The sequence below is a fragment of the Scardinius erythrophthalmus genome, assembly GCF_964197995.2.
Source record: "Scardinius erythrophthalmus genome assembly, chromosome: 3".
NCBI classification, from domain to species: domain Eukaryota; kingdom Metazoa; phylum Chordata; class Actinopteri; order Cypriniformes; family Leuciscidae; genus Scardinius; species Scardinius erythrophthalmus.
The window spans coordinates 53,851,942-53,872,934 of NC_138223.1; the positions used below are offsets into that span (position 1 = coordinate 53,851,942).

General features: G+C 38.7%; 1 protein-coding gene across 1 annotated transcript in view; it reads left to right on the forward strand.

Annotated features, from left to right (window-relative positions):
• Nucleotides 1-17,498, forward strand: part of LOC308687476 (adhesion G protein-coupled receptor E4-like) — a 28,141-nt gene extending 10,643 nt beyond the window's left edge. The window contains exons 5-15 of the mRNA XM_081360047.1: nucleotides 2,069-2,140; nucleotides 2,307-2,496; nucleotides 9,901-10,020; nucleotides 10,146-10,327; nucleotides 10,437-10,598; nucleotides 10,674-10,880; nucleotides 10,958-11,190; nucleotides 11,274-11,340; nucleotides 11,423-11,514; nucleotides 14,107-14,257; nucleotides 15,960-17,498. Of these exons, the coding sequence (XP_081216173.1) occupies nucleotides 2,069-2,140; nucleotides 2,307-2,496; nucleotides 9,901-10,020; nucleotides 10,146-10,327; nucleotides 10,437-10,598; nucleotides 10,674-10,880; nucleotides 10,958-11,190; nucleotides 11,274-11,340; nucleotides 11,423-11,514; nucleotides 14,107-14,257; nucleotides 15,960-16,094 (1,611 nt within the window). The 3' untranslated portion in view covers nucleotides 16,095-17,498. The remainder of the gene's footprint in view (nucleotides 1-2,068; nucleotides 2,141-2,306; nucleotides 2,497-9,900; nucleotides 10,021-10,145; nucleotides 10,328-10,436; nucleotides 10,599-10,673; nucleotides 10,881-10,957; nucleotides 11,191-11,273; nucleotides 11,341-11,422; nucleotides 11,515-14,106; nucleotides 14,258-15,959) is intronic.
• The last annotated feature ends 3,495 nt before the right edge of the window (nucleotides 17,499-20,993 follow it).

Here is a 20,993-nt window from a genome sequence, read left to right on the forward strand (position 1 = left end):
TTATTAGTCTGCCACCAGCCTGTTTTATTTAGCTGTGCGGAGTTAAATCCGCTTGACAGCGCCGAGCAGGAGAGGCTCACTGACCAATGTCCAGTCAGCAGTCAGAACTTTTCTTTTAGACGCTCCGTTTTGCCACGGGATGGTGATTGCAAATACTTTAATGCCAATCGCCTGAGGGTGGGTACCGATGATTGTGAAATACATTTTTACTGAAACTGTAATCATATCCGCGACCCGCGAGAATGAGACAGATGATTGACAGGATGATAGCGGAGGCAATTAAAGGTGCTAGATATCTTCTGTTAACAAAAAAAATCTATTAAAAAGTGTTTGATATAAGTGACTTTGTCTTTGTTTTATTGTTTTTGTTGTTTTTAATCAAACAATTGTGAACCACAAACTGAGCCTTCGTTTTAAAGGGCAATTTCCAAATATATTTTATTTATTTGTTATAATATGGGTATTTTATAATACAGCATAAATAAAAACAAACACACGTAATATATATGCCTATAGGCTAAACACCACAATTTTTTGGTTTTGTTTGTGTGAACTTTTATCCCCAACCATATTTCTTCATGGGCTCCACTCCAGGGGTCACATCAGCACCCCTATACTTCCCATGGTAATTAACAGTATGCTGACCCAGTTTATATGTAAAATCTTTGGTATTTGTAATCTATATGTAGGCTAATATCTAAAAACACTTTACAGTGTGATGGAATTAAACTTTTCTTAGAGCGTGTTGTATATCACCACAGATTTATTGGCACCCTTCTATCTGTGTTGTATACTGTAATAGACAATTGTCCTGCAGAATGATGAGGTTTTTGGAAGAAAAACATTGCGAGCAAATGTCGAATTCTTGTTTGAAATATAAATCAACAACGTAAGAGGCTTTAGGCATTTATTTTTTTTTTTTACGAAAAAACGAATAAAGGGGCCGTTTTCTCGTTTATGCTTATTTCATTTCAAATTGGAAAACAAACTATCAAAAAGGCAGGTTAATTCCGTGTACGCACAAATGCCTTCTGGTTACACTGAAATGCCTTCCGTTTGCACTGAAAAGTTCACGCACATCCACACATGAAATCACTCGCATATTCATATATACACAAAGCATGCATCCACGTTTTATTTTGTACGTATGCGCGAGTGTTTTATGGATGTGAATGCGTGCATCGAGTTTATATGTATGTGCGAGTGTTTATAGGTGTATATGCATGGAAGTTTATATGTATGTGCGAGTGTTTATAGGTGTATATGCATGGAAGTATATATGTATGTGTGAGTGTTTATAGGTGTATATGCATGGAAGTTTATATGTATGTGCGAGTGTTTATAGGTGTATGCATGGAAGTTTATATGTATATGCGAGTGTTTATAGGTGTATATGCATGGAAGTTTATATGTTTATGCGAGTTTTTATAGGTGTATGCGTGCGTCAAGTTTATATGTATATGCAAGTTATTCACAAGTGTATATGCATTCATGACTAACATAATATGTATTGGTATGGATTTCATATTAGTGTGCACGTGTATTTCATATATGTATTTTGAACATCCAATAGTATACATGTATATGCGAGTAATTTATAGGTGTATATGCACGTGTGTTATGTATGTATTGATAAGCGAAGTTTGATTTAAATCCTACGTGGCGCCTCATAGCGGTGTGTGTAACCTCATTGTATTAATTTATAATGTAACATTATAGCGTAATATTTGTGTCATTAATCGTCAAGCACAGGTGACTCCGCGTTGTGGGAGGGGGCCCCCAAATCAAATTCTGTTTAGGGCCCCCAAAAGGCTCGGGTCGGCACTGGTTTGGATACAAACACTGTCCACTGTAGCGAGCAAAATACAGAAAAGCACCTTTGGAAAAGTGTTTTTATTTCCACCAGTAGGTGGCGACAAATGTTTAAAAAAAATATGTCATTGAATCATTTGTTAAAGAAATTTGTTCAAAAACAGTGTCTGTGTTTCATTTCAGAGGCACTCAGCATACCCGGTTAGAGTCATCACTCACACATCGTCAAATTCTGTCTTCTCAATTTTGATTTCAGAGTCAGACTGAAAAGCTTCAAAATCTTCTAGAGCAGATCGAGAACATTACAGCGCAAGAGCTTCCTTTGACTGTAAGTCTTCAAGAGATTTTTTTTTTTATATACATATAAAATAATCAAATCAAATGTAATTGTCAGTTACATTATTGACATTGCAGGTCTGATTAATTGGCTTTCTTAATATATTTACATTTACATTTACAGTATATATATATTTTTTTTCTGATCAATAAATTAGAATGTGACCGATATTTTGAATATGGTCCTCAACGCTTCAGGAGAGATTTCAGAGTCTTCATCATCAGTCAGACCAGCTGAACTAGCCTCCAACGGAAACCGTGTGTTAAAAACCAACGAGAAACTCATCTCTACATTGGTGAAGCCGACAGACACACATGACAGAGTCAATTTTACTCTTGCTGCTGTTGGTGAGTGGAGAAACTGTTATTATTGATGATGAAAATGAGCTTATATATGATATAGTTTATATAGTCTAGCGCAGGGGTTCTCAACTCTGGACCACGAGATCCACTTTCCTGGAGTTTAGCTCCAAAACGAATCAAACACACCTGAACAAGCTAATCAATGTTTTCATGATTACTACAACGTTACAGGCACACAGAGTTAAATCAACACTGCTCAGAGTATATATTGTCCCAATCTAAAGAGTGTTAAAAGTGTTAAAGTTAATGAGATAATTAAGTGATTAATTAAGATATGATTGAGCATTCAATCATATCTTCAGCCACAGCCTTAGGATCTGTTTACACGACACCGTTTTCAAGGCAAGGCAAGGCAAGTTTATTTATATAGCACATTTCATACACAATGACAATTCAAAGTGCTTTACATAGAAGAAATTAAAATAATAAAAAGAAATATGAATAATTAAAACAGTTTAGAAAAATAAAATACAGTACAGTACAAACAGTCGGACAAACAGTGGCACAGTGCTCATTCAGTAAATGCATAGCTAAACAGATGTGTTTTGAGTCTGGATTTGAAAGTGACTACAGTAGGAGCACATCTGGAAGCTGGTTCCAGCTGCGGCTGGCATAATAGCTAAAAGCGGACTCACCATGCTTAGAGTGAACCCTTGGTATTTCTAGCTGATATGATCCTAATTATCTGAGTGATCTGTTGGGTTTATATTCAGTGAGCATATCTGCAATATATTGAGGTCCTAGGCCATTGAATGATTTATATACCAGTAATAATACTTTAAAATCAATCCTAAATCTAACTGGGAGCCAGTGTAAAGACCTGAGGACTGGTGTAATATGTTCATATTTTCTGGTTCTGCTCAGAATCCTGGCGGCAGCGTTCTGTATGAGCTGCAACTGTCTTATGGTCTTTTTGGGAAGGCCAGTGAGGAGTCCATTACAATAATCCACCCTGCTGGTGATGAAAGCATGCACAAGTTTCTCTAAGTCTTGTCTGGAAACAAAGCATCTAATTCTTGCATGCAGATTTAATTATTGCTTTGACATGACTACTGAAACTAAGGTCTGACTCTAGTGTCACACCAAGATTCCTGACTTGATTTTTAGTTGTTTGACCCCTAGAGTGAAGGTATGCGTTCACCTTGAGAACTTCATCTTTGTTTCCAAATGCAATGACTTCAGTTTTGTCTTTGTTTAACTGAAGAAAGTTTTGACACATCCAACTGTTGACTTCATCAATGCATTGGCACAGTGGGTCAATGGGGCTGTAATCGTTAGGCGATAGGGCTAAGTAGAGCTGTGTGTCGTCTGCATAGCTGTGGTAAGCAATTTGGTTCTTTCTCATTATTTGTCTCATTGGGAGCATATACAGGTTGAACAGGAGTGGCGCAAGAATTGAGCCTTGAGGGACTCCGCATGTCATGGATGTCCACTCAGACTTATGGTCTCCTATACTCACATAATAACCTCTCCCATCTAAGTATGACCTGAACCATTTTAGGACTGTCCCAGAAAGCCCCACCCAGTTTTCCAGCCTGTCCAGAAGTATGTTATGATCGACAGTGTCAAATGCAGCACTGAGGTCGAGTAGTACCAGCACTGATAATTTGCCTGAATCAGTATTTAAGCGAATATCGTTTATTATCTTTATGAGCGCTGTCTCTGTGCTGTGGTGCGGTCGGAAACCAGATTGAAAATTGTCAAAGTATCCATTCGAGCATAAGAATTTGTTCAGCTGATTGAAGACAACTTTTTCAATGATCTTGCCTATGAAAGGAAGATTTGAGGTCGGTCTATAATTGCTTAATATGGTCTTATCCAGATTGCTCTTTTTCAGGAGGGGCTTGACAACTGCAGTTTTCAGGGAGTTTGGAAAACTCCCAGAGTGAAGTGAGGCATTTACCACTTCTAGAAGATCTGCTTCTAAACTGTTTAACACACTTTTGAAAAAAGATGTGGGAAGTGTGTCAAGAGCGCAGGTTGATGTTTTAAGGTGCTGTACGGTTTCTTCCAAAATTTTGCCATCAATTTCTTTGAAATCAGACATAGTTACTACTTTCTCAGGTGGTTTGATCTGTCTGACCTCAGTGCAACTCAAGGATGTGCTGATCACCTTTCTGATATTATTACAAACTCACTGCACTTGCTGTCTGAGAGCATTTCACTGGGAATCTGGCTTGGGGGGGTTGTCAGTCTCTCTACAGTAGCAAAAAGAGTGCATGTGTTGTTTAAATTGCTGTTTATAATATTTGAGAAGAAAGTCTGTCTAGCTTTGCCTAGTTCCATATTGAAAGCATGAAGGCTGTCTTTGTAGATGTTATAATGGACTACAAGTTTTGTCTTCCGCCACATGCGCTCTGCTTTTCTGCATTGTCTTTTCATATTTTGCACTGCTGTTGAGTTTCTCCAAGGTGCTTTTTGTCTGCCACTCTTCTTCCTGACTTTAACAGGAGCAATATCATCAATTACACTTTTAACTTTTGAGTTAAAAGAATCAAGGAGAAAATCAACAGAGTCTGCAGACATGCTTGGCGTTAAGGATATAGCCTTCATAAATAGTACACTAGTGTTCTCATTTAAGCATCTCTTCTTGACACACACAGATCTAGCTTCAGTGAAAATACAGAAATGATCAGACAGTGCTACATCCTTAATAACAATCGATGAAATGTAGACCCTTACTGATAAGTAAATCTAGAGTGTGTCCACGATTGTGTGTGGGTCCATGTACATGCTGAGTCAGATCAAAAGTTTTTTAAACAGTTTTGATTTCTTTTGCCATATTGTTTTCTGCACTATCTATGTGGATGTTAAAATCTCCAGCAATGGCAAAACAGTCAAACTCTGAGGTAATTGTTGATAACAGTTCTGTAAAGTCCTCAGCAAAGGTTGGAGAGTATTTTGGAGGCCTGTAAATAATGGTAAGTAAAATGCGTGGAGCACCTTTTAACACAATACCCAGATATTCGAAAGAAGGGTAATTCCCAAATGATATTTGCTTACATTGATAGATATCTTTAAAAAGAGCAGCTAGACCCCCACCTCTCTTAACAGCTCTGCAGACACTCATAAAAGTAAAGTTAGGAGGGCCTGTTTCATTGAGGACTGTTGCACTGCAGCTGTCTTCTAGCCAGGTTTCATTTAGAAGCATAAAATCCAGGTTGTTTGTGGTTATTAAGTCGTTGACTAGAAGTGATTTATTTTTAAGTGAGCGAATGTTTAAAAGTGCTAACTTAACAGTCTTACTTTTTGTCCCCACATCAATCTTAGTTTGACGTGTAATAGGCACCAGATTAGTTGGGTTTGCTGTACGGCTATTGAAGGCCTTAGACTTTCTATCTTGTAATAGAACAGCAATAAAGAACGATACAGGCACACTGGGTTCCCACTTGTTCTGTAAACATTTGAGAAAGTTACTGTTATCAGAGCGGAGACCCGACACATATCACTAAGAGCTGGTATCAGTTGTTTTTGGTTCACCTCGAGCAGATGGAGGAGGGTGTGGGCCCTGGCGTTGTGGCAGAGGCCGAAGAGCTCTCACAGGAGGATGGGGGAGGGCGAGCTGGGCCCGCAGGCTTTGGTGGTTGAGGTGCCTGCCGTTTTTTGGTTGGTATCTGGGGGCTTGCAGCAAAAGAGTGGGATAGTTTGGTTCCAGCATACACCAGTTCTTCCATTTTCTGTGAGAAGCAGAGAAGTGGCGATGCTGGAGAGAGGGAAAAAGTGTCTGGTGAAAGGGGCTGTTGCTCTGGTGTTATCGGAGGCTGTAATATGCTGTCCTGGCTTCCCTGGCTGTTTTCCAGGAAGATGTCCTTGGGTGCTGAATCTTGGAGCAGTTCTAATATGTCTGTCTGTGGGGAGCTCTGTGGGCAGGGCTCAGCTGAGACTGGGTGCATGAGCAGAGGTTGTTGTGGCGGAGTGGTGTTATCATTGTCCTTATGTGATATGTCAAACGCATGTCCATTTTGCTGCTGAAGTAAAGTCCTGTGGTCATTCATACTGTGTCCAGGTGTGTGTGTACCGTTCAGATTGAGTGGATTGGCACACACTGCAGAAGGATGATTGAGGGAGAAGTAGATATTGTCCTTTAACACTCTTGAACCAAGTTTGTTTGGGTGATGGCCATCCCGATGAAAAAGTTGTCTCTGACTCCAGAAAAGATTGAAATTGTCAATGAAGTTTACTCCTTTTATATTGCAGGTTTTTTGCAGCCATGTATTTAGCCCAAGCAACCGTGAAAACCTGTTTGTTCCTCTTGCTGGGAGTGGTCCACTGATGAATGTTTGAACTTTCAGTCTTTTAAGTGTTTAAAAAAGTTCAATTGAAATCCTTCTTAAGGCGTTCTGACTGCTCTTTATGAATATCATTCTTCCCCACATGAATGATGAGTCGATTTGCAGTCTTATGTTTCATCAGAATGTTCTGAAGTTCCCTGTTTACATCAGAAGTTGTTGCTTGTGGAAGGCAGCACGTAGTTGTATCCCTGCTGCTAATGTTTCTGATTATGGAGTCCCCCACTATCAGAGTCCTGGGCTCGGCTAAAAACGTAAAACTTTTTATAATTTTTGGCCGTTCGTTTCCACGACAACAAAGAGTCAGTTTGGGTGCCTGAAAATGCAAAGTTTTGAAAACTTAAACGTAGGGGAGACCGGGGACAGTTGCAACACTTTTTGCATTTCTCTCAGTTACTCAGAGACTATTGGGACTAGACCAACCCAATTTGGATATACACTGCTCAAAAAAATTAAAGGAACACTTTGAAAACACATCAGATCTCAATGGGGAAAAAGATAATGCTGGATATCTATACTAATATGGACTGGGTAATGTGTTATGAACGAAAGGATGCCACATCGTTTGATGGAAATGAAAATGATCAACCTACAGAGGATTGAATTCAAAGACACTCCGGAAATCTGAGTGAAAAAATGATGCAGCAGGCTTGTCAATTTTGCTGAAATTTCATTGCAGCAACTCAAAATGGTACTCAGTAGTTTGTATGGCCCCCACGTGCTTGTATGCATGCCTGACAACGTCGGGGCATGCTCCTAATGAGACGACGGATGGTGTCCTGGGGTATTTCCTCCCAGATCTGGACCAGCGCATCACTGAGCTCCTGGACAGTCTGAGGTGCAACCAGGTGATGTCAGATGGACCGAAACACAATGTCCCAGAGGTGTTCTATTGGATGTAGGTCAGGTGAGCGTGGTGGCCCTTCAATGGTATCATTCCTTCATCCTCCAGGAACTGCCTGCATGCTCTCGCCACATGAGGCCGGGCATTGTTGTGCACCAGGAGGAACCCAGGACCCACTGCACCAGCATAGGGTCTGACAATGGATCCAAGGATTTCATCCCAATACCTAATGGCAGTCAGGGTGCCATTGTCTAGCCTGCAGAGGTCTATGCGACCCTCCATGGATATGCCTCCCCAGACCATCACTGACCCACCACCAAACCGGTCATGCTGAACGATGTTACAGGCAGCATAACATTCTCCACGGCTTCTCCAGACCCTTTCCTGTCTGTCACGTGCTCAGGGTGAACCTGCTCTCATTTGTGAAAACCACAGGGCACCAGTGACGGACCTGCCAATTCTGGTGTTCAATGGGAAATGCCAATCGAGCTCCCTGGTGCTGGGCAGTGAGCACAGGGCCCACTAGAGGACGTCGGCCCCTCAGGCCACCCTCATGAAGTCTGTTTCTGATTGTTTGGTCAGAGACATTCACACCAGTGGCCTGCTGGAGGTCATTTTGTAGGGCTCTGGCAGTGCTCATCATGTTCCTCCTCGCACAAAGGAGCAGATACCGGTCCTGCTGATGGGTTAAGGACCTTCTACGGCCCTGTCCAGCTCTCCTAGAGTAGCTGTCTGTCTTCCTGGAATCTCCTCCATGCTCTTGAGACTGTGCTGGGAGACACAGCAAACCTTCTGGCAATGGCACGTATTGATGAGCCATCCTGAAGGAGCTGGACTGCCTGCGCAACCTCTGTAGGGTCCAGGTATCGCCTCATGCTACCAGTAGTGACACTGACCCTAGCCAAATGCAAAACTGGTGAAAAACAGTCCGAAAAGATGAGTAGGGAAAAAATGTCAGTGGCCTCCACCTGTAAAACCATTCCTGTTTTGGGGGTTGTCTCACTGTTGCCCATCTAGTGGACCTGCTGTTAATGTCATTAACACTAAAGCAGCTGAAACTGATTACCAACCCCCTCTGTTACTTAACTGACCAGATCAATATCCCAGGAGTTTAACTGACTTGATGCTATTCTCTGATTAAAAAGTGTTCCCTTTATTTTTTTGAGCAGTGTATTAAACTTGCATCTGTCTGCTAGATACCCATACCATATAAAGATGATTATATATGACATATCGTTCACAGTATTTATTTAATTGGAAGAAGCCAGATGTTGCAACTGACCCCAACCCAGGGGACAGTTGCAACACAACCATGGGACGGTTGCAACATGTTAAAATTACTTTAAATTTCACTAATTAACTTTAGCTTTTTGTCTCAATGAGCATATAGAATTCTGAAAATATTAACTGTTTTAGGCCTACTATAATATTATAGTATTATTTATTTCAATAATATTATCGTAGCCTATTATTTATTTATTTAGTGATATTTATCAAATAACAGTTATTGAGTTTTGTTTGTTTATGTGTAGAACATAGGTCTACATATATTCAGTGTGCAGGTGTTACAGATGCTATTCAATCTCTCCATATTTCAGTGCCAGACAGGAAGAATTGAACAATTTGCAATGCAACAAACTTTTAATAAACATGCAATTTATAACTTGTTGCAACTGTCCCCAAACATATCAGCCATGACACACTGACTTTGACAGTTTTAATTAATTCATACAAAATGTCAGGACTGTATGACAAAAATACATCTCATGAAAAAAAATACTTTCATACCTCCAAAACAAGTTTTATTCAATAAATGCAGCAGCAGATGCTGAATATGTCTACTGTCTTCTTGGTGGGGGAAGGGTCTAACTGTGCATGTGCAGTATGAGTATCATCACTCTAGCCTGTTTCTGATTGGAGAAAAATGACATGTTGCAACCATCCCCTGTTGCAACTGTCCCCGGTCTCCCCTACCCTAAGATGAATCAACTACAGATAAAAGAAGACATTACATCTCTCAAGATCTCAGCAGAAGAGGATTAAACAACTCCACAAACAGCATTACCAGCTTCACTTAATTTAACTCTGGGGATTTTGCTGTGTACAAAGTTAACTGATTAGTTCAAACTAGTAATTAGATGAAATAGTTATTTTATTTTAGTCTTTTTATTGTTTTGTTTTTTGCAAATTTGTGCAGATTGAATCAACTTTAATAAAAACAAAAAACAAAACATAACTGCTTATTTTCTAAATCAGAGGTTGAAGTCTTCATGGTTGGACCCAGTGTCACCTTAGATAAAATCCCTCGACTTGTCACGACAAATTCTTCTGTGGACATCGATCTCATTGGGATCGCCAAGAACAACAATGAAACAAGTATGTGAGATGTGTTTTAATACAACATTTTAAATAATAAATTTTTAGAAGATATATCACTAAACCACATTTAACTAAAGGTTTTAATGTGTTCAGTACAAGTTTCTTCTGTTTCTGTCACACAGGATCAGCTGCTGTGGCTTTCATGAGTTATAACACAATGGAGAATTTACTGAAGCCAGACTTCTTCAACGCATCAAATGACACGAATAACACCATGATGTCCACTGTAATCTCAGTTACTCTTCCCAAAACCACCAACACTAAACTCACCAAACCAGTCAACTTCACCCTCAAACACATCAGCGTGAGAGACTGAAATGTGTTTTTGTCCAACCTGAGAACTGATGAACATCTGAAAACATCTAATATTCAGAGTTATACTATTTTCTGCATGTTCTTTCTTCTTTTTGCAGGAGTTTGAGCCCGGCAGTCCTCTGTCCTGTGTGTACTGGAACATCAGCGAGTGGATTGTAGATGGTTGTTCTGTTTTAAAGACCAACAGAAGCTACACTGTGTGTTCCTGTGATCATCTGTCCACATTCGCTCTCATCATGCAAACCAGCCACCCATCAGAGGTACGAGAACATTTATAGTGAGCATTGAAGAACAGCACAGATTTGGCACTCATGTACTCTGACATGTTTCCTCAGAGCGACTCAAAGCTGGACGTGTTGAATTTAGTGTGTGTGATCGTGGGGCTGGTGTTCTTCAGTTTGGCCCTGTTGACCTTTGCCCTTTGTCAGTGGAGTCCTGGAGTGAATAATGTGGCTCGAATCAACCTCTGCGTGAGTCTTCTGTTGGCTCACCTTCTGTTCCTGCTCACACAACAGTTCCTGAGACTCATACGCCGTCATCAGGTGAGAATGATGAAGGAGCCCTACAGCTCAGCACAGTCTCACTGAGAATCCTCATAACCGTCTCTCATGATCTCCAGGTGTTGTGTGCCGTGATATCAGGTGTGCTGCACTTCCTCTTTCTCTCCGGCTTTGTGTGGATGTTCATTGAAGCTGTGCTGCTCTTCATCTGTGTGAAGAACCTATCACAGATCAGCTCCAAAAGGAGGGGGGTGCTTAGCAGTAGATTCCTGTGTGTGATTGGATATACGGTTGCTCTGGTTGTGGTGGCTGTGTCTGCTGGGGTGAATCCTAAAGGCTACGGAAGTGAAAAGTGAGTTTAGTTTGAGAGACTCAGAGATCAACACCTTCACCCTTCATGTTTGTTCATTTCATTATTTTTCTTCATCTAAACAGGTGCTGGATTAAAATGCATGAAGGCTTTATCTGGAGTTTTCAGGGACCTGTTTGCGTCATACTAGCAGTAAGCACATTTCTCATCATGATTTTGTGTTAAAAGGAAAAGTGATTAAAGATTAATTACTGTTGTTTCTCTTACTGTGCAGTTAAACATGATTCTCTTCATCTACATCATCATCAGTCTGACCTCCACCTTGAAAAATCTGAACGCTGAAGTTTCACATATGAAACGAACCAAGTAACAAACAATATGATTTGAACACTCCATGAATTATGTATATATATTGTTATATGCTGCATATCTACCTTTAACCTTATTTTGATTATTCTCAGGTTATGGAAGTAAAATAATGTCAAATGTTTTTGAAATAAAAAGCCTGTTGAATTGCACTACTTGAAAAAAATAGGCATTGCATTAACCATGCTTGCATTTTAATGCATTATATTTTTAGGGCTTGCATTTTTATGGGCTGAAATTCAGCATGGTTGAATATTTAAGCTGTGAATATTTCAATTAAAAACATTTCAAACACCTTTTCATTATTAAAAATTCAATAATCCATATTCACCTTTTTATATTTCACTTCCAAAAAATTCAAACTGTTTAAAAATACAACCTATAATATTCAACATGCAATTTTCGCTCCATTTTATTTCGCTTTGCAAATTCGCTTCCACAAATTCAGTGGTTCAAATTCAACAGTAAATTCAACATTGACGTCCAGGAACTGCAGGAAAAGCAGTAGATTGCCGAGCATACTCTCCATCTGCTGTTAGTCGACCTCACCATCAGATGGTGCAAAAGCGCTTGTTGTTGACGAAGACCAGCAAAATTAGAGCAAGTCATTCATTCATAAAACTCATTTACAGCAATGTAAGTGTATTTGTGATTATTATGACGGCTGTTTTATGTTAAATTCAGTGCCTTCACGGTTACTTTTCCTGTGTAGCCTACATGCATCTTTCTCTACCGTGAACGAGATTATAATGTTATTCCCCGATGCGGATGTACAGATCCAATGTTACATTTTTGAGGTTGACATATATTTTTCTTGGTTGTTTAGTTGCCTTAACTTTATATTGTGGCGATGTGCTGCATGCAGGCTATGGGTTTCCCTCAATACTTCAGGATTCCCCTGCTGGACATATAAACGCTTAACGTATCTTAATGGACTAATTACAGTGATATAAAAGACCAAACTCGCAGGCAAGCAGATGGACTCAGAATAACGCGCAAAGCTGAGCGTTTCCCAGTGATAGACTGGCATAAAGTTGGCTTGACGTTGGACATTCGCACATTTAGGGACCGTCTCTAAAGTGTATACGACATTGGTATACACGTTTCTAACTCCGATAGCATTTGAATAGAACGACGTACAGTCATAAAACCAACTGTAACGTGTTCATGTAGTGTCAGGCATAATGCGCACCCTTTGGATTTTTGATATTTATTCAAATAAATTTAAGTTTGCTATTGAAGTTAGAAACGTGTATGCCAATGTTGTATGCAACTTTAGAGACGGTCCCTAAATGTGCGAATGTCCAAAGTCAAGCCAATTTTACATTTAGTCATTTAGCAGACGCTTTTATCCAAAGCGATTTACAGTTAAACTAACAATAGGACAACAATATGCAAGTGCTATGACTCTTCCCAGTTTAAGCTAATGCAATACACGTAGGCATACTATATATATATATATAGAGAGAGAGAGAGAGAGAGAATAGAAGAGAATAGAATAGAAAGTGTTAGTATTAATTGATCAAGTGTTGATTTTATGCCAGTATATCACAAAACGCTCAGCATGAAACTTTGTGCGTTAAGTTCATATTCTGAGTCCATCTTCTTGCCTGTAGCCTATATAGCCTACAGCCTACATCCCCAATAAGGTGCAAGATTGGTCTTTCATATCACTGTATGTGTTAAGCGTTTTGTCCCAACGGAAGGTGAATCCTTGAGTATGAGGTATTGAGGGAACCGATTATAATCCTGTTCATGGTAGAGAAAGCTGATGACATGTAGAATACACAGGGAAAGTAACAATGAAGTTATTGAATGAAACATAAACACAGCTTTTGTGTGTTTATCATCTTTTCCGCATATAATGACACATAATCATTTCCATTTTATGAATGAATGTCTTCGTCAACAACAAGCGCTTTTGCACCCCCTGCTGGTGAGGTCGACTAACAGCAGATGGAGAGTATGCTCGGCAATCTACTGCTTTTCCTGCAGTTCCTGGATGTCAATGTTGAATTAACTGTCGAATTTGAACCACTGAATTTGTGGAAGTGAATTTGCAAAGCGAAATAAAATGGACCGAAAATTGCCTGTTGAATATTATAGGTTGTTTTTTTAAACAGTTTGAATATTTTGGAAGTGAAATATGAAAGGTGAATATGGATTATTGAATTTTTAATAATGAAAAGGTGTTTGAAATGTTTTTAATTGAAATATTCACAGCTTAAATATTCAACCATGTTGAATTTCAGCCCATAAAAATGCAAGCCCTAAAAATACAATGCATTAAAATGCAAGCATGGTTAATGCAATGCCTATTTTCTTTCAAGTAGTGCAATTCAACAGGCTTTTTATTTCAAAAACATTTGACATTATTTTACTTCCATACAGGTTAGGTAAAGTCAAATGTGTACAATAACAATTGCAGAGTTTTTCTTCATAAATCACTTTCTTAAACAAGTTTCAAGTGTGGTTGATTACAATACAGAAGTGTTCTACAGACAAAAAGTCATACTTATAACAGGATAATTGCAGATTTTCCACAACAATATAATCAATAAATATATATTAACTCTCCATCTTTCTCTGCAGGAATATGACATTTAAAACACTGGCTCAGTTTGTGGTTCTTGGTTGCTCCTGGATTCTGGGTTTCTGGAAGGAGCTGGAGATCCCCTTCCTGATCTTGAACTCCCAGCAGGGAACCTTCATGTTCCTGGTCTATTGTGTCCTCAATGATCAGGTCAGACATCAGTACAGACAGTCTACCAGAAAATCATCTCTCACCTACTTTATATTAAAGGGTTAGTTCCCAAAAATGAAAATTAGCCCATGATTTACTCGCCCTCAAGTCATCCTAGGTGTATATGACATTCTTCTTTGAGATGAATACAATCAGAGATATATTAAAAAAATGTCCTGGCTCTTCCAAGCTTTATAATGGCAGTGAATGGCCGTTTCTGTTAACAAGCCAGCTTCCTTTGAAAATGAATGACTTCCGGTAACTTTGGAAGCTCAAGTCGGCCGCTGTGTGTACGTACATTAATAAAGGCCTTCTGAAGTGAAGCGATGTGTTTGTGTGAGAAAAATATATCGACTAAAACGACTAGCTTCCGGCAGACAGCCGTACACAAGTCGACTTACACCAAAAGCGTAACCAGTGACGCATGTATGACGTAGATGTAGGAGCGGCGTAAGCTTTGACGCCTCTCACGGTTCAAACAAACAGGGCTGGGCAACAAACTCAAGCTCCTCTCATATTTTCTCTCAAAAAATTGTCTTTTTAAACTAATTTGTGACTGGTGTTTTGTTTTGCTCGATCTCCGTGTTCGTCATTACGTTGCACGTCAGGTCAAGGGTCACTCTTTCACCGAAACGGCCATTCACTGCCATTATAAAGCTTGTAACTGGATCAACTATTATACTTTAAACTCTGATTGTATTCGTCTGAAAGAAGAATGTCATATACACCTAGGATGACTTAAGGGTGAGTAAATCATGGGCTAATTTTCATTTTGGGGTGAACTAACCCTTTAACCCTTTAGAACCGTCTGTGTCGTCGCCGACACATACCAGCAAGCTGTATTCATTTGACCGTAACTCTTCAACCGTTTGCACTATCAAAACCATTCAAATTGCCCCTGACAGTAGATAACATACGCTTTTCGGCAATATATGGCTTATTACGTAATTTCATGCTTTCGCGCGGGAAGGAGGATTTGAACAGAGAGATACGACGAGCAGCAGGTTAGAGTGTTTTGGATTGCATAACATAATAAAAGAAACAAACAAATACATGGCGAAAGAAGTGTTAGACAGCAGAAGAGGGGATTAGGATGATTTTTAATGAAACTTGGGAAGCGGATGGCCGTTACTCTTTCACGTATCTAAGCATGTAGTGAGTGCATGTGTATGTGTGCGTGCCTATGAATGCGTGTATTTGTATGTGTGCGTGTATGAAAAAAAGTGTCCTAAATGAAAACTGTGCCACCCAATGTCACAAAAAAGACTTGTATGTATTATAGTTCATCTTTCAACTTTAAATTGTTAGTTTCTTTCGTCCTTGATTTTTTTCTGTTTTTTTTTTTCTAAATAAAAATCAGTAAATTCATTCTCGTTTTTTTTATTTTTGTCTATTTAAATTCTATTTACAAACTCACCACACACAATGGTCAATAACTGCCATTTATTGAAAGCTTATATTTTTCTGAAAAAGATGACACCTTGCACATTAAGATAGCACATTGTTTTAGAATTGTACAGTCAAAAAATCTAAATATGTGAAAAACACCTATATTTTAGCTTCAGGTTCTAAAGGGTTAAGTTCATTTTTCATTTCTCATCTTCTATTCTTGAAAAATTCTTGAAAAATAACCTGGACATGTTCTGTGTTTTTGTTTTTTTAACCAGAAATTAAAACTATTTCTCTTCTCATTCTTGTCCAGGTCAGGCAGCAGTACAGGAAGTTCTTCAGATGTCCATCAAGAAACAGTGAAGACACAAGCATCCATATTCAGCAAAGGAAGTGCCATTCTTATGAAAGTGACATGACCGTCTCAGTTACAAATTTAACTAGTTAACATGCTATATATTTACAGCAGTCAATACACTTATGTGAATCTATACATTTCTTTAAGTGCAACATTTCTTTGGTAGAGGAACTACCATGATTTTTAGAGGCTTGTATACTGGGTTACACTTTTAATATGCTAAAAAAAATAATAAGATAAAGCAATTGTTTTTCAGCTTAAAGTGTTTTATTAAAGCAGTGTGATATCTGTAACATTTCGAATCTTATTTTCTTTTAAACAATCTATTCAAAACTCAAAACATATTCATAACTCATAATCTCACAATCCAAAAAGATTCCACAGAAGTATCTCACAGAATTTGTGAATAAACAAATTTAGTTTCACAATTAAAAACAATAACATAAATTACCTAGCCTGGGTTTCCCCATACTGCCTTGCTCGCAGCGCGATTTTATTCACGCTGCTAGGCAGTCTGGACACCATGGACCAGATTTTCCCCTGAAAAAGGGAACCAGTCACAGAACGGGGAGGGAGCAGCAAGACGATGACGACACCGAAGCAGTTTGTTTATATCTATGGATCCAACATGGCATCAGACTCGACGTTACCTTCTACCCTCATGTTTATTTTGCACAAACTGTAATATTCGCTAAACGCCATCGTGTACAAATAAATCTTTGACCCATCGTCTTTTTCCCCGTCAAATTTCTGTCACTCTACATACGTCATCTGGTATAATTGAAGCGATTGGCTATGAGCTACATACAGGCGCATTTGATAGACATTCATAGCGCCCAATAAACGGCTCTGGGCATTCGTAAACCACGCCTCAAATACGAGAAAATGAACACGTGAGACTTGGTCTGACGTTAGCCAGGCTATAAATTACCTGTAATAAAACAGAAAAAGGTTCCATATGATTTTGCATAAGAAATGAACCACAATATCAGTAGTTTGAATCATTCATTTTAAATAAATCTAGTATTTGTTACAAATTTCCCACATAGCAACATTGTTTCGGCCCAGATCCGGCCCACATCTGGCACACGTGGAAAGATGATCTGGCCCACATGCAGCGTGGAATTACGGCACTTGGGTGGGCCGCTCCTGTTTGCGAGATCTGGGCCACAAGCAGGCCATAGCAATGCCACATGTCAGCCAAGAGCAAAGAAATAAACCACAACTGGACCTTATCTGAGCCACAAAATCTGTGTATATTAAATATGGAGTCATCTTAGCCTTAATAAGCCTGTTAACAAGCAGAATCACTGAAAGAAAGAAGAGAACAGAAAAAGAGACGAGCAGAAACACAAGAACTATGTGGGACAGTAGATGGTAACCACTGGCTTCCATAATATATATATTCTTTTACCAATGTTACCTTCGACTGTCTGGTTGCCAACATTCCTCAAAATGTCTTCTTTGTGTTCATCAAAAGAAACCAACTCATCCAAGCTTAAGTTTAAAATTTTCAGTTTTGTTTGAACTTCCTTTAAAAAACAACAACAGACAAAAAAATATAATAATAATAATAATAATAATAATAATAATAAGCCTAAACAAAACATATATATCTTGAATATAACTGACTTACCAATTGCTTTTGAAAATCAGGAAATTTTCTCAATCGCTCCTCCAAGTTTTGCAGAGACTGAAGATCAGCTACTGGCAGTAGGTTTGCTTCAAGGCCTATGTCTTCTTCACTGACAGATTTTAGACCCTGAACTGTCCTATAGATTATCTTCATTTGGTCCATCATGATCTCTTGATTTGTGAGAATGTTACGCAGGAGGGCTGAAACAAAAGCAAGAAACTGAAATAAACCCCCTAAGTCCATATGGTACACAATATGTAAAAGTGGTACATTTTCACATTTCCCAATAAACAAATACTTACAAGTATCAAGAACAGCTTGATGTCTTAATAGTCCTTGTGGCTGGAGGTAAACATTCCCTCTCTGACGCCGATCAGGGGAAGTGCAGCTTCTTTGCAGTGGGTCAGGGGGAGAGTGACTTCTCTGAAAAGGGTCAGGGAGAGTATAATCTATCTCAAACAAGTCAGGAGAAATGCAGCTTCTCTGAAGCGGGTCAGGGGAAGTGTTGCTTCTTTGAAACGGGTCAGCATTTGCATGGTTTCTTTGAAGCGGGTCAGGGGAAGTGTGGACTTTCTGAAACGGCTCAGCAGTTGTGTGGCTTTTCTGAAGCGGATCAGGGGAATTGCGGCCTCTCTGAAATGAGTCTGAAGTTTTGTGGCCTCTTCGAAGTGGATCAGAGGAAGTCTGGACCTTCTGAAACGGCTCAGCAGTTGCACTATTTCTCTGTTGTGAACAGAGGTGGAGATTCCAGGGGTCAGAAAGTAAAAGTCCTGCCATATATGTATTCCACCCATGAACTCACACAGCAAAAACTCCAGTGTTAAATGAACTCTCCTGTTTTTTTTTTCTGGCTCCAGACTCAAGAGTGTTAAAGTTAATGAGATAATTAAGTGATTGTTTGAGTGATGATTGAGCATTATTGAAAACACCTGATGTTAACAAGCAGAATCACTGAAGGAGAAAATCTCTTTTTTAAGTTGCCATTATGGTGATCAGTGTTTGCTTTAGTTGGGCTCTTGACCCTTAAACTATTAACTTTAGATTTTGTTTGGCTGTTGTATCTGGGTTATAACTCTCAGATGAACAAAGAGAAACGTTGATCAGGTGGTGTTGGTTATGTTTTGACATAATCATAATTTGACCTGAATCACAAAACTCATTTAGAGAGTTAAGTTTACCTTGTTGATTATAGCTGCCTGTGATTCTAATATTATGCCATGTTAATCATTTTCAATGGAATCAGAAAGATTTCTTGAAAGTTGTTCTGATCAAAAGACTTTGAAAAATTATATTATTTGGACACACTGACACCAAGAATCAGCCTGTGATTCTCAACAATGGTGACAACAATAAAGCATGTTGCAGTGCACTCTGGGTGCCACCAATCAAAACTCATCCATGGCTCCCATCATGCATTGCGGTATGAATAAATTATGATCTGAATTGTCTTGTTTTCCTAATTGAATATTCTTTTTGTCACCATTGTTGAGATTCATACACTGAATCTTGATGTCTGTGTGTGCCTTAAAGAAAGATTTTCTTTTTCTTTATCAGAACAACTTTTAAGAAATAATTTGAATTATATTGAAAAATCTGGATCTTAATCTGTAGAATAACTGTGATGTTGTAATGACCAATATACATTTAAGTCAGAGATTAGGCTCTAATTGAGTTCAGTGATTCAGATCAAATTATGATTATGTTCAAATATAACCAACACCACCTGATCAACTTTTCTTTTTGTTCATCTGGCTGTAATAACTCAGATCAACAGCCAAACAAAATTTAAAGATAAACATTTGAAGGTCAACTGCCCAACTAAATCGAACACTAATCTCCATAATGGTGTCTAAAATTGTGATTTTTCTCCTTCAGTGATTCTGCTTGTTAACATCAGGTTTCTTCAATAATGGTCAATCATCCCTCAATCAATCACTTAATTAGCTCATTAACTTTAACACTCTTGAGTCTGGAGCCAAATAAACTCACAGGAGAGTTCATTTAACACTGGAGTTTTTGCTGTGTGAGTTCATGGGTGGAATAAACATATGGCAGGACTTTTACTTTCTGACCCCTGGAATCTCCACCTCTGATGGTTTCTTCGAGACTGGTCAGAATGTGTGTGGGCCCTCTTAGGTACATTAGAAGTATGATGACTTTGGGAATTAGGAGGGATATTTGGTAAACTATGTGAGGGTTTGAAGAAAGTTAGAACAGAGCATTTTAGGCATTTTCACAAGTTAAATTAATCAATTACCTTACTCAAAATAACAACTTATACTGCTTACAATTTTGTTGGCTTAGATTTGGCCAACACAGACCTCTGAGTAGATCCAGTCTTCTGCATCCTTTGGGAGTCAGAAGAAAATGAGTGAAAGATCTTCGGAGCTCTAGGCAGTTCTTCTTTTCTGTTCAGAGAAAGAGAAAGAAGCTATATGTCGTGTAAGACATAAGTAAACAAAAACAGAAAATTTATGGAAACTTACCTTTTCTTTGCATTATCTTTTGACTGATCAACACTGATTTCTTCATCCTCATCTTCTCCAGGAAAAGGTAGGTTCTTTGGCCTGAAGAATCACTTTGTTACTTACATATCTACCACATTTTACAATATACTGACTAAATATAATCATAGATTACAAATAAAGACAACTTACATTCGTCTTCGTTTGGGTTTAATTGGGGAATCCTCCCCATCTGTTGCAAGGTCTGTGTGTTCGACAGCTTCAGGTAGTTTTAATCTTGCCTTACTGTAACTGTCTACAAAAGATTACAATAATTATATATATATATATATATATAGGCCAACGTATCAGAAACATCTCAACACACAATCTATAAAGTAATACTTACTCGATGTAAATATAATTCTGACCCTGTGTGGAGTCCATCCTTCCCCAGGTTGCTCCTTATTTTTTGTGGCTTTTACAACATCCACTTTATTTGGTGGCCACATACATTCATTTTCTTTGACCCAATTGGAAGACACCACTTCTACTTCATTCGTTTTTTCAAAAATCACAATGTGATACATTGTCTAAACAAAATAAAATTGTAATTTAGTAATTTATATGCCTTTTCAAAATAATCTGTAGGAACACTTTTGAGTGGATAATGTGAGAAGAGAGACTATTTTTGCGAACTGTAATTGCACACAACATTTACCGCAGATACAAAGAAAGCAACAAAATATAAACTGCAGATTTACTGGACCCATAAACAACTGCATGCTACCAAATTTTTTTTAAGTATAATGTAAATCAGTAGCTGCCGTGTGGTTTGTTTAAAGGTGCAGTGTGTGATTTTTAGCGGCATCTAGTGGTGAGATTTGCGAATTGCAACCGGTCAATAAT